The 13,958-nt window shown below is 43.1% G+C and overlaps 1 protein-coding gene across 1 annotated transcript in view; it reads left to right on the forward strand.

Annotated features, from left to right (window-relative positions):
* LOC124805283 (cytoplasmic dynein 1 intermediate chain-like) overlaps positions 1–13,958 on the forward strand; it is a 180,216-nt gene that overhangs the window by 130,494 nt on the left and 35,764 nt on the right. Inside the window, 6 exon segments of the mRNA XM_047265795.1 lie at positions 6,557–6,739; positions 9,134–9,193; positions 9,196–9,289; positions 10,890–11,144; positions 12,145–12,262; positions 12,429–12,660. Of these exon segments, the coding sequence (XP_047121751.1) occupies positions 6,557–6,739; positions 9,134–9,193; positions 9,196–9,289; positions 10,890–11,144; positions 12,145–12,262; positions 12,429–12,660 (942 nt within the window).

Below are 13,958 nucleotides of genomic sequence, written 5' to 3' on the forward strand. Positions count from 1 at the left end.
TGAGTTATTTTATGCTGCTTCTGTTCCTACAAAATCGAGATTTGTGCTAGGATGTAATTGCAAAATGTTTACTTTTTTACTCAGATAGTATTCAGATGGTTACCTATATTGTGTACCTTCATTAATATGTGTGCTGATTGTTGTTGTTGTGTTCCTGTGCTATTTCAGACTGTAATTATAATTCGTTTAAATAAACCATCCAGTTATGTTAACATCATATTGAAATTTTCCGTGCTTGAATGCCAACAATTTTGAAAATATGATGTATTAGAATTGTTGTTTTGTGTTATTGCTGCACTTATGTTTCTAATTTTGTTCATGGTATATATTAATTTGTGCCAGTACTGATTTCTCTGCTAGAATGATTTCTCACATCTCATTACAATAGTTCATTATTCTTTCCATGCATACCTGGGAACCCTTACCAGGAAATTACAGCAGTACTGTGTTTCCATGGACCTGATATTCATGCATGATCACCTATTATTAATTTTTTTTTATGGAATGTTATTTTCTCTCACTATCAATCATTAATGCCATGCATGAGGATTTCCTCAGTATTAAATGCCATCCCATTCTGTGTTGATTGTTATACTTTTTGTACAAGCATGGCACTGAAAAGCGGGACAATCAGATCAGTTAAGTGATGGTAATAGAAAGATGAAATGGCATTCTGGTAATAGAAACACAGAAAGTGTAAACCCAAATGTTGTTTTGTTGTAATGGAGTAAAAGGACACAGAGAAGATAACATGAATATTATGAAACACGTAAACCAGCAGACATGTAACTAAATTTGTAAACTTGCCATTCTATTCATCTTTTTCTGGTGTCTGCTCCGCTTCTGCTCTTAGCTCCACAATTTGAATAAAAGAATGAATTAATTCATGAAAATTTACAATTTGGGTTTTCATTTTTATGAACTATTATTAAACTCAGTTTTCTATGTTATCTCTGATCGAGTCGGGCTTTATAGCTCCCATTGTTGTTGTGATTTGTTTCTCATTTGTTAAAGCTCTGCATGAACCCAATGGCACTAGTATTCTCTGCATGTTAAAAATATGAGAATGAATAGAGTTTTTACAGCCTTTAAAATTTTTGCATTTACTATTGATGCTGTAATGTTTGTTTCAATTATCTAACCAAGTTTATCTATTTAACAAAAAATTCATTTTGTATGGTCAGAGGGCACATCATTCCTTAGATCATTATTTTTCTGTTCCTATAATTGGCACAGTTTGATGTAGCAAGACCATGGAACATTAATTATTATACTTTATTTTAATTAGAAACATTTGAAAAATTGTGTCAGAAACAGTGGCAAATGAGTTTCTCGTACTGCTGTGTTGTCTCATGTGGGTAGCTTTTGCATGAAAGAAATGAGCACATAGCATGATCGTAGGTTCTTCCTTTTTTGTCATTCCCCCCTCCCCCAATCCACTTCCTGACTGCTTTTGTGTATCCCACCACAACTTCATCTCCTGTGCCAACCTCTTCATTTCAGAGAAGCACTTACACCCAATATCTCTGATTATGTTTGGATGTTTTCTAGCTTCTGTCTTCTCCAACAGTTTTTGCCCATCATGGCCACCTCTGCTACCATGGGAGTTATTCCCTGATGTCTTAACATATGTCCTGTTGTCCTATCCCATCTTGCTGTTAGTGTTTTCAACATATTCCTTTCCTCACCAATTCTTTGGAGAGCCTTCTCATTTCCTACCTATCACTCAACTCCATTTTCATCCTCTGTGTAAAACACTATTCAGACATTTGGATCCTCTTTTCTAGTTTTCCCACAGTCCACAATTCACATCCATACAGTGCTGTGTTCCATATGTACATGCTCAGAAATTTCTCACTGGAACTAAGGCATATAAAGAAGAATAATTTGTTTGGTATTTTCTTTTTTAATTTGACCATATTTCTGCAACAGTTTACATACAAATTTGGTTTTCATGTAATTGTTTTCTGCCCAACTTAAAAGAACAGATAATGGGTTTGTGATATTACTAGCAGTCCCAAAATGTTTAAAGGGAGGCTTTGTGCATAACATTTGGTACCCTTGTCTAGAATGTCACATACAAAGTGCACATTATTAATTTGCTTTTTGCATCAGCTTTTAGCTTTCTGATGTTGCACTTTCTCTCTGTTACCTGCTGATGCTTTCCGAACTAGTTGAATGTATTCATTTACATATAATCATCTGCCTCCAATTTTTTTGCATGCCTTCGGAATGTTCAACTGGAGAACTGATCTAAAAATGTAGCAACATAATTATGACTACTAAGTAAAAGTAGAGCAAAATTTTCCGTTACTGCAGTTCTGAAGAAAAGAATTGTGCTGTATCCAATGTTTTGATAGCAAATTATGGCTTTTCCTCCCTTGATTTTTAAAGACCTTTCCACTAGCTATTTTCTCTATTGGCATAAGTAAAACAACTTATTCCAGCATTCGTGTGTGTGTGTGTGTGTGTGTGTGTGTGTGTGTGTGTGTGTGTGTGTGTGTGTGTGTGTGTGTTTGAGAGAGAGAGAGTGAGTGAGTGAGTGAGTGTGTGTTGGTGCATGCATCTTAAATATACAAACATGCAGAAGACATTGCATGTGGTTGACAATATTTTAGATTAAAACTGAATGTTCATAGAAGCTGCATTATTCTGTACTACCACACATAATGCTTAAATTTTATGCTTATTTGCACGCACAAGTGTTGCATTTTAACACTTTTTTTAGTTTATCAGTAAACCAGTATAGAGTTGCAGATCAGTTATCTAATTTTGGCAATCTAAAACACACACACATTCATTATATCAGTAGTTTCAGTGTAAGTCAGTTGGAAATTGTTCAATAATAGGAAATTTGCAGCTGAAATGTTCAAGATACTTTAATTTTTTCAACATAAGTTTTATACAGAAATAGTCTTTAAAAATATTAAACAAATCTGATCTCCTTTTGCAGTAGTTAGTTTCTTTTGTCAGATGGATATATTAACCTACATTGAGTATGAGCACCAGTTATTCTCTTTCAAAACAGTGAGAAGATAAATGTTTCTGTTTCACATTGCAAACTCATACGTGCGGCTCACTTTGAAGATGAATGTTTCTGGCTGTTTGAATTTGCAATGTAATGGTAGTATTTTCCATTATTGTTTATATAGCTACCTAATATTGGTAAAAATAAGATACCTGGTGGCCATACAAAACAAAAATTTATTAAATGGGTGGAGAGTACATCTGGCCCATGTTTCCATATTTGTAGCTTCTGTAAGATTTAATAAATATTTATTGTTAGAATGACCGCTGTCTCAGATTTTTTACGGATGTCAATGAATATTTGTTTAATCACAATACCTACCTCTATCAGGATAAAGTTTTTAGTGTTACAGAATATTCATTTGACAATACAATCATGCAGTAAAATCTTCTTTTATTTCACTGTGTCATTTCACAGTGTGTCTGCAACATTTCAGAAAGCATATATATTCTCCTTCCATTTTCTGCTGAAGTACTTCTATTACTGGCACTTTGCCAGAAGACATGAGGAAAGTATGTAGCCTCTCAAATGTCGCAGACGCACTGAAGATTGATGTGGCAGGATATGTGAGCAGATTGTTGCACTGACGTGCTGCAAAAACATTCATTTATTTGTGTATGTTATTGTTTGAATTGCAAACTTTGAAGGTAAATATTATAGTAAACATTGCAGCATTTAGGTTTTCAGAAAATGTAAGTCATTAAACCTTGATATTATAAACAACTACTGCTGAACTGTAAGAAAGATATAGCCCTACCAATAATCAGTCTTGCTCTTCAAAAATAAACATAAGGGAAGTAATAAGTGAAGAACACATTAGAATCTCTCCAACAATGGGAACTCCAGGTAGGAATATCAACAATGTTGGAAAAGACAGATTCCAAGAAGACATGACAAGTTCCAGTGAGGCATAATCAAGACACTCACATATAGCTTTTAGCTACTGCCTTTCTCAGCAAAACACACACACACACACACACACACACACACACACACACTCTCTCTCTCTCTCTCTCTCTCTCTCTCTCTCTCTCTCTCACGCACATACAACCACCAACGACTTGATGTGTCTTCTTCACAATAAGCAGCAATCTGTCTTTTTCCTCCATTAGAATCTCTGTATGTCTTGATGGTGATTGTTGTGTGATTATTCAAATTCATCTGAAATCCGAACGGCTGTTATATATCAAAGTGTTTAATTAAACACTACATCATATGAAGCTTGTTTACTCGAGTACTCTCTAATGTAAAGGGAAAAAAATCCGAACCAGTACTATTTGACGTCTGTATATGGTATATGGTTATAGATTGGAAACATGGGCCATTCTGTAGCACAAGGTGGTCGGATATTCTCCCTCTCCCTTTCCCCCCTCTGCCCCCCATCCTTCCCCCTCTGCCCCCCATCCTTCCCCCTCTGCCCCCATCCTTCCCCCTCTGCCCCCCATCCTTCCCCCTCTGCCCCCCCATCCTTCCCCTCTGCCCCCCATCCTTCCCCCTCTGCCCCCCATCCTTCCCCCTCTGCCCCCCATCCTTCCCCTCTGCCCCCCATCCTTCCCCCTTTGCCCCCCGCATCCTTCCCCCTCTGCCCCCCCGCATCCTTCCCCCTCTGCCCCCCCCGCATCCCTCCCCCTCTGCCCCCCCCGCATCCTTCCCCCTCTGCCCCCCCCGCATCCTTCCCCCTCTGCCCCCCCCGCATCCTTCCCCCTCTGCCCCCCCCGCATCCTTCCCCCTCTGCCCCCCCATCCTCCCCCTCTGCCCCCTCATCTCCCCCCTCTGCCCCCCCATCCTCCCCCCTCTGCCCCCTCATCCTCCCCCCTCTGCCCCCCACCCTCTTCTCTGCCCCCCCATCCTTCCCCTCTGCCGCCCATCCTTCCCCTCTGCCCCCCCCATCCTCCCCCCTCTGCCCCCCCCATCCTCCCCCCTCTGCCCCCCCCATCCTCCCCCCTCTGCCCCCCCATCCTCCCCCTCTGCCCCCCCATCCTCCCCCCTCTGCCCCCTCTCTCCTCGCCCCTCTGCCCCCTCTCTCCTCGCCCCTCTGCCCCCTCTCTCCTCGCCCCTCTGCCCCCTCTCTCCTCGCCCCTCTGCCCCTCTCTCCTCGCCCCTCTGCCCCCTCTCTCCTCGCCCCTCTGCCCCCTCTCTCCTCGCCCCTCTGCCCCCTCTCTCCTCGCCCCTCTGCCCCCTCTCTCCTCGCCCCTCTGCCCCCTCTCTCCTCGCCCCTCTGCCCCCTCTCTCCTCGCCCCTCTGCCCCCTCTCTCCTCGCCCCTCTGCCCCCTCTCTCCTCGCCCCTCTGCCCCCTCTCTCCTCGCCCCTCTGCCCCCTCTCTCCTCGCCCCTCTGCCCCCTCTCTCCTCGCCCCTCTGCCCCCTCTCTCCTCGCCCCTCTGCCCCCTCTCTCCTCGCCCCTCTGCCCCCTCTCTCCTCGCCCCTCTGCCCCCTCTCTCCTCGCCCCTCTGCCCCCTCTCTCCTCGCCCCTCTGCCCCCTCTCTCCTCGCCCCTCTGCCCCCTCTCTCCTCGCCCCTCTGCCCCCCCCGCCTCGCCCCTCTGCCCCCCCCGCCTCGCCCCTCTGCCCCCCCCTCCTCGCCCCTCTGCCTCCCCCCCTCCTCGCCCCTCTGCCCCCCCCTCCTCGCCCCTCTGCCCCCCCCCTCCTCGCCCCTCTGCCCCCCCCTCCTCGCCCCTCTGCCCCCCCTCCTCGCCCCTCTGCCCCCCCCTCCTCGCCCCTCTGCCCCCCCCTCCTCGCCCCTCTGCCCCCCCCTCCTCGCCCCTCTGCCCCCCCCTCCTCGCCCCTCTGCCCCCCCTCCTCGCCCCTCTGCCGCCCCCCTCCTCGCCCCTCTGCCGCCCCCCTCCTCGCCCCTCTGCCCCCCCCTCCTCGCCCCTCTGCCCCCCCCTCCTCGCCCCTCTGCCCCCCCCTCCTCGCCCCTCTGCCCCCCCCTCCTCGCCCCTCTGCCCCCCCTCCTCGCCCCTCTGCCCCCCCTCCTCGCCCCTCTGCCCCCCCCTCCTCGCCCCTCTGCCCCCCCCTCCTCGCCCCTCTGCCCCCCCCCTCCTCGCCCCTCTGCCCCCCCCCTCCTCGCCCCTCTGCCCCCCCCTCCTCGCCCCTCTGCCCCCCCCCTCATCGCCCCTCTGCCCCCCCTCATCCCCCCTCTGCCCCCCCCTCATCCCCCCTCTGCCCCCCCCTCATCCCCCCTCTGCCCCCCCTCTCATCCCCCCTCTGCCCCCCTCTCATCCCCCCTCTCATCCCCCCTCTCATCCCCCCTCTCATCCCCCCTCTGCCCCCCCTCTCATCCCCCCTCTCATCCCCCCTCTCATCCCCCCTCTCATCCCCCCTCTCATCCCCCCTCTCATCCCCCCTCTGCCCCCCCTCTCATCCCCCCTCTCATCCCCCCTCTGCCCCCCCTCTCATCCCCCCTCTCATCCCCCCTCTTTCCACCCCTCTGCCCCCTCTTTCCACCCCTCTGCCCCCCTCTTCCCTCCTGTGTGCTTGTGAGGTGAGGGGACTAGTATGGGCTGGAGAAGGCCAGGCTTATTCACCGCAGTTCTGACCTTTGACGATCCGCAAGCGGAAGACGAGGAGGGTTCGCTGCCGCATTTGGAAGGTGGAGGACTTTTCCAGAGCAAACTTCCACCAGGCATCCTTCCACACGGTCTGCCACGAGTGAAGGAAGTGCAGCCAGCAGTGACAAGCCTTGAGCACGAGGCAACCAAGCAGCAGGAACAAGGTTAGTGGCTATGATAATTTATTATTATTATTATTATTATTATTATTATTATTATTATTATTATTATTATTACTGATTCTTCAATTTCTCCAGGCGTATTTTATGACGAAACAAATCTCGGGTGAACAGCTTGGTATCAGTGTACATAGGACACAATATTTCGGCACGTTGCCATCATCAGGTTCGCTGATGTACTGACCGGCGATGGGCTGGCACCAGGTATATATAGGACAGTCCCCCTCCTGCTCCTCCCTCAGTCTCCTCCCTCAGGCACTTTCTGTGAGTTGGTGCGGTCCACACGCGGTCCAGGCACAATGTCTGTTCTCGTGCCATTTGGGCGCTCCGTCCTATGTCTTCTCGTTCAGGAGGGTCTGCCGGCACTGCTCTCGTTATTCTTCCCTCCTCCCCCAAAGTCGGTACACTTTGGAAAATATCCTTTTTCTTTTTAATCCAGGTGATCGCGGGTTCCCACGCCTTGCTAAGGATGTAACCACTGTCATGATTTAGTTGTGGCTCCCTTACTCTGATCTCTATGGCTTCTTTGATGACACAGTCCCAGTATTTAGATATCTGTGTCAGGACTTTGGTTTGGTCATAATCCATGCTTTTGAGTCCGACAGGCAATGCTCAGCAATTGCCGACTTACTGGTCTGTTGCAGTCGAGTGTGCCGTTGATGTTCTCGGCATCGGTCCTCAATGGTACGAATGCTTTGACCTATGTATACACTACCGCATTGGCAAGGTATCTGATAAACCCCTGATTTACGTAGACCAAGGTTGTCCTTGACACTACCAAGAAGGCTCTTGGTTTTGCTAGGAGGACGGAAGATGGTTTTGACTTGGAGTTTACGTAAAATGCATCCAATTTTTCTGGATAAGGCCCCACAAAACGGAATAATAGCCAAGGCCACCTCCTCCTGAGGTTCATCCTCAGTTTCCACCAGTGCTGCAGGTGTGGGATGTAGAGCCTTCCGATTTTGCCCTTCCTTGTAACCATTCCTCCGAAACACAGTCTTCAGATGGTCCAATTCTTGTTGGAGACTGTCGCTGTCGGAGATGGTGTGAGCTCTGTGTACAAGAGTTTTGAGCATGTCATTTTTTGTGCTGGGTGGTGACAGCTATCCACACGTAGGTGCAAATCGATGTGCATCTTCTTCCTATACATGCTGTGGCCCAAAGTGCGGTCAGCTCATCTTCTAATCAAAACATCTAGGAAAGGGAGCATCCCATCTGTTTCAATCTCCATGGTGAACTTAATATTCTTGTGTCTGGAGTTGACATGTGTGAGGAAGTCTGCCAGTTTATCTCTTTCATGTGGCCAGATAACTTCGTTATCATCCACATATCTAAAGAAACAGATGGGTTTGAGATGTGCTGATTCAAGAGCTTCCTCCTCGAAATGTTCCATGTTCATATTTGCGACAATGGGTGAGAGTGGACTCCCCATGGCTACTCCTTCTGTCTGCTCATAGTATTCACCGTCGGCGCATGTCTGAAAAGGTTTGTGGTCTCTTCGTCAAATTTATTGGGTGAACATCCTGGTATGAGTGTGCATAGGACACACTATTTTGGCAAGTTTTCACTTTCTACATACCACCCTCACTTCCCAGGTTCGAAAAATGTAATGGAATAATTTATTAATACTGAGTGTTGATGAATGTTACATCAGCAACATTTAAAAAATGTTCGAAGAAAAGGTAATTTTTGTGTAAGCAGCTCATTGCTTCAGGATATGGTGCTCATAAAGAGCATAGTTAAAGATATAAAACAGCAAAATTTGTAAAATGCATAGAGTGTAAAGCATTCAGTCAAAAATGTGTCTGCAGAATGTTTCTTCAATTTCAGATGACTTACCTGTTGACAAATTTGCAATTGTGATTTGTGATTTGTGCAAGAATTCATTAGCTAAATTTACTTCTGTAATCATGGAAAAGAGTTGTCTTTACATTATCGTAGCTAATCTTGTGATATGATACTTCTGTGAAGTTCCAACACATCCTGGTAGCTAAACTCTTGGTAGTGTTGGTAAAGTAACAACTACCAAAAATATCATTTGGTGCCATTAGCAAAAGAAAAAACATTTCACAGTCACATACAACAAAGATAAGTTATGGGAAATTCAGGATTGCAACCCGTAGTAATCTGAATCTTGAACAATTCTTTTGAGTCCTTTGAGCAAGTAAAATTGTCACACTGTCCAGTCTGAGTACTTCTCATTTACTTAAAAGGACATAACAAATGACAAGGCCTTTCCCGTCAATGTATTTTTGTTAATAGCCTTGTGGTTTTAGTGATAAGGTAAGCGGTTTTCAACTAATGTTTGTTTTGGTATCAGCTGTTATTCTTAATTCTGAATAGTATTCATTGGTTTATTCAAATTATTTTGGTTTTTAGTGCGTGAATTGTCAGAAGAAGAGAAACAAATGATAATACTTTCAGAAGACTTCCAAAGATTTTTGATCGTTCTGCTCGTATAATGGAAAGAGCATTGTGTGAATCCGTAGACATATATACGGATTACACCGGTGTCACAGATAATGAAGAAGGAACGTAAGTATTCAGTAAAACTGATTTTAAATTTTACATGTTTTATGAAGAATGTGCATTTTCGGCTGTAACTCTATGTATGGCATTCTCATTAAATGACCATTTTGTAGAAAGATAATAAAACATGTAATTTAAAAGGTAGTGTAGTATGCAGAGATCAAATTTTAGGTATTAACATGAATTTTTGAAATGTTTTCATGTTTCTTGCACATCACTGTAGGCAAAGTGAGAAAAAGTACATTTTTAACTCTCTTCGAGACAAATGAGTGTCTACAGGAAACTTGCAACTGAAGCTCAGCTACAATGAACCATTCCTATCATTAGCCTTGTGATACAGAATACAAGTGACTTGTACACTTTGTATTGTCTGCTGCACATCTTGCTTACAAATATTGATGTGCAGCTGAGACTGGATCAATGAGACCTTAATCGTAATCTCAAAAGCAGCTACAGGGAAAAAATGAAGGATGAAAGGTATAGTTTGAAGAAATAATGAAAAAAGTGTCAAAGTGAGACAGATGCTCACAAGAAGAGGGAAATATTGCAAAATGTAATGAGAACATGGTAGAAAATAAGAATATGTGAAAGAATGGAAATGGCACATGTATAAGAACACCTTTTGAAATTAAGATTGTGTGAATGGCAAAAGTCATATACATACTGGGGAAATTCTCTTATCTCTGAAAATTCTAGTTGTTAAAGAACAACCTAGGTGACTGGGATGGTGAAACAAATGTCCAGATCCTTTCTGTTATATACCAAAGGGTACTCAACAGCAAATTGTTGCATAGAAAACTCTATGGCCATACATTCTTACTGAAATGGTACTGGTGACCATGGATTTTCTACTTTTCATTATTTCAGTTAACAATTTCTGAGACTATTGAATTTCTTGCTTTGTAACCTTTTGCATTGCCTGTGATTATTATTGCATTGTTGGTACCATTTGAGATATTCGGCTGATTATGAAGGCAAAATCAAACATGAAAAGAATATGTTGCAACTCCATACTTCCTCTATGTGGTGGGTAGCAGACGTGCTAAATGAAAACACAGCTAAAAATTTAAGCTTTCAGACAAAAAATCCTCCTTACAAAATGGAAAATGGTCACACTTTCATACAAGTACAACTTGCACACATGTAGCCACTTTCTCTGGCTGTTGTGCTTGGAGACAGTGGCCGTGTGTGTGTGTGTGTGTGTGTGTGTGTGTGTGTGTGTGTGTGTGTGTGTGTGTGTGCGCGTGTGTGTGCGCGTGCGCGTGTGTGTGCGCGTGCGCGTGTGTGTGCGCGTGCGCGTGTGTGTGCGCGTGCGCGTGTGTGTGCGCGTGCGCGTGTGTGTGTTCTGTTTTCAAAGAACATTTTTTTTTTTTTTTTTTTTTTTTTTTTTTTTTTTTTTTTTTTTTTTTTTTTTTTTTTTGAAAGCTTAAATACGTAGGAGTCTTTACATCGTGGCTTTCTATGATTCAGTGCTTCCTCTTATGTGGTGAATAGCAGTCTGTCCTTTTCATAATATTGTTGATTATGAAGACATTCTTTTGTAATGTTGTTTTTAAAAATGTCCTGTATGTTTATTCACCTACAAAGCAGCAATCCTCATTTACAGGGATGAAAAATCTAATGCAAGGCTCTCCCTTAATCGTTGGTTCTATGACGAGCGCTGGTCTCGTAACAGATGTGTGACTTCAATGGACTGGTCCCCACAATTTCCAGAACTTCTTGTTGCAAGCTACCACAACAATGAAGATTCACCCAATGATCCAGATGGTGTATGCCTCATATGGAATACAAAATTCAAGAAAAGAACTCCTGAATACATATTCCACTGCCAGTCTCCAGTGATGTCATCTATTTTCGCAAGGTAATTTTAACTTGACCAACAGTACCATTTTAGATGTTCTTAAAAATAAGTACAATAGAAATATAAAAATGGAACTGACAGTTGAGTTCCTTGTGAGAAGTATCAAACAACAGTTGATACTATATAAGTGTTGTAGATTTTTCCCCGGGTGAAGTACACATAAATTATCAACTATCATCTCATTAAAATATGTTAATAGTTTTCATTCATTTAATTGACAAGTTGACATTGGCACTGTTTCACAACTGCTGATAAAAATGATATTGTTGCATAAATGTCAATGGATAGTTGCAGTTTCCATAAAAAAAATTCTCAAGAATTTGTGATATGGAGGGAAGTGTCATCTAATCAATGTTGTTAAAAACCTCGTGTGTTTGGATCATAATGTGAAAATTGCCACCTGTTTATTAGAATATATGAACAAGTTTCAACATTCTTGCATCAAATGTTTTAACCCACACACCATACATTTCTACTACTTTGTGGTTTGTATTTCTCCCTGTGCCCTGCTTACTAAAATTGTATAAGAGATGGATAAATTGCTAACTTGAGCTTCTTTGAGCATTTGGAAGGGAGAAAGGGTGTTAATTAACGTCCTGGGATAATGCGGTCCATATAGCTAAACCTGCAGTCTGTCAATGTAGTGGGGAATATGCTCACTTCTACACACACTATGAATACCTCTGAAGTAATTAATGTTGTTTGGTGTAAAAGAGGACTAAGAAAAAACTAAAAGTAATTGCGATTTTAGATTTTCTGCCCATGCTTGTGAATCATTATTTAAACTCTGAGTAAATACAAATTTTTAAATGCTACTGGTTGTATACCTCTTTATTGCGCATTTGTTTACCTTCCCTACTTCTCTCATGGATACAGTGTTCATGTTACTTTAAAGACACAGGTACATTGCTACGTTAATCTACTTGTAACCCAATATTTACAATTAAAGTGATGAAACAATGTTTTAAAGTGTTTGTACATTCCCTTTGTTTGATGCCAGATTCCACCCAAATCTCATTCTTGGGGGCACCTACTCTGGACAGATTGTGCTATGGGATAATCGTGTTCAGAAGAGGACACCAATTCAACGAACCCCATTGTCATCAGCAGCTCATACAGTGAGTTAGATTTTAAGTCATACCATTCTCAAACAATATTATCTTGTGTTGTAGAAGCCTAATAAAAATGGTATACAGCTTATTGAAATATTCTGTATTTAATCTAAAATGCTGCAAACTCATTAAAACTGGCAAATACATAGGTCATTACTGTATTTTTTTCTAGCATCCTGTATATTGTTTGAGTGTAGTAGGCACTCAGAATGCCCACAATCTCATCAGCGTGTCTACTGATGGAAGATTATGTTCTTGGAGTCTTGACATGCTGTCAAAGCCACAAGAAACACTGGAACTGCATCATAAGCAAGGAAAACCAGTTGCAGCTACTTGCCTTGCATTCCCACATGGTGATGTCAACAACTTTGTTGTTGGCAGTGAAGAAGGAGCTGTATATTCAGGTGAATTCCATTAATGTTTTATTTACTAATATGTTCAGATAATTAATGTTTGATTTAATTGAAAGAGTAATGGTTTGATAATTTCTCAGCTGTGTTACTAGATGTATCAGACAAATTACTTTTGTCAGGCATTAAAATATGAGCTAAACACATACTTTCCCTCAAATAAATTGTTTACGTATGTTCCTTGTTCAGAGGAGAGGAAGGTACAGATGGGTGACAAGACTAAAGTAGCTAGGAGCATGAGGTGGGAACTGTCTCTGTAACATGTCCTTTGTCACATAACCCCCATGACCTCAACTCTCACTATTTCCATTACTCCACCTGCCTCTGTCCCCTTCCCTGCTCCCACTGTAGCCTTCTGTCCCCCAGACTCATCTCTGCTTCCCTTCTCCCTCCCCCCACCACCCACCAACAGGCATTACAGTGTCTTCCCCACAAATAGTGCTATTTGTCCCCCTCCCTGTCCACACTTCTTCCGTATCTCTACTATCCACATCAGCAGAAATTGCTGCTCGCCCCAATGGGCCACAGCACCTGAAGAGGACAGTGGCATGTATGCATTAGTTCTGCACATATGAACCTGTGGTTGTACGTTTCTTCATCTGATGAATGACTGCCATCAAATGCCTCCTCCATCTAGGGATTAGCACTCTCTATTTTACAGTTCACGTGAAAAAGTAGAACTACAGACAAAGAAATGGTCCATTCAGACACATGAAAATCTATGCTGCAATCTTTTACATGGAGAGAATACGCCAGAACAAATGCACCATCGATATTTTAGCTGCTAAGACACACTTTAAGTGTTTCAAAAAAGTTTCTTACTAATTTTTGCTGCATGAAGGACTGCTAAAAGCAGTAGTTTGTACAGCCCTTTCTGCCTTGTGCAAAAATCAGCAGAAGCAACCATGACAAAAGGCTACAGTGCTGTGAAGAGTAAAATCCAGAGTACGCATACAGGAAATTGAAGTACCTAAACAATACCTAAAAGTAACATAATATTAATTTGTTGAGTAATTTCCAGTTCATATTGACAGTCTCACTGTTCAGCTGTGATTCATAGAAAGATAATGGTAGAAGAAAAAAAATAGTATCCCATAACAATCAGTTCCCTTCAGTTGGGATGAATTTCTTGAAATGGAATATGTCGTATTCATATATCCTTGTATAAAGGTTCTTAGAACACACTTCTTATGATAATTTTTGACGGTTGTATAATTTGCTAACAACTAAACAGTTCCTTTTCTATTCACTACAGTTGTCACAAAAAGATATCGTGTCTGTGAGGAAAGTTA

Source organism: Schistocerca piceifrons, chromosome 7 (genome assembly GCF_021461385.2).
Source record: "Schistocerca piceifrons isolate TAMUIC-IGC-003096 chromosome 7, iqSchPice1.1, whole genome shotgun sequence".
In the NCBI taxonomy this organism is placed as follows: Eukaryota; Metazoa; Arthropoda; class Insecta; order Orthoptera; family Acrididae; genus Schistocerca; species Schistocerca piceifrons.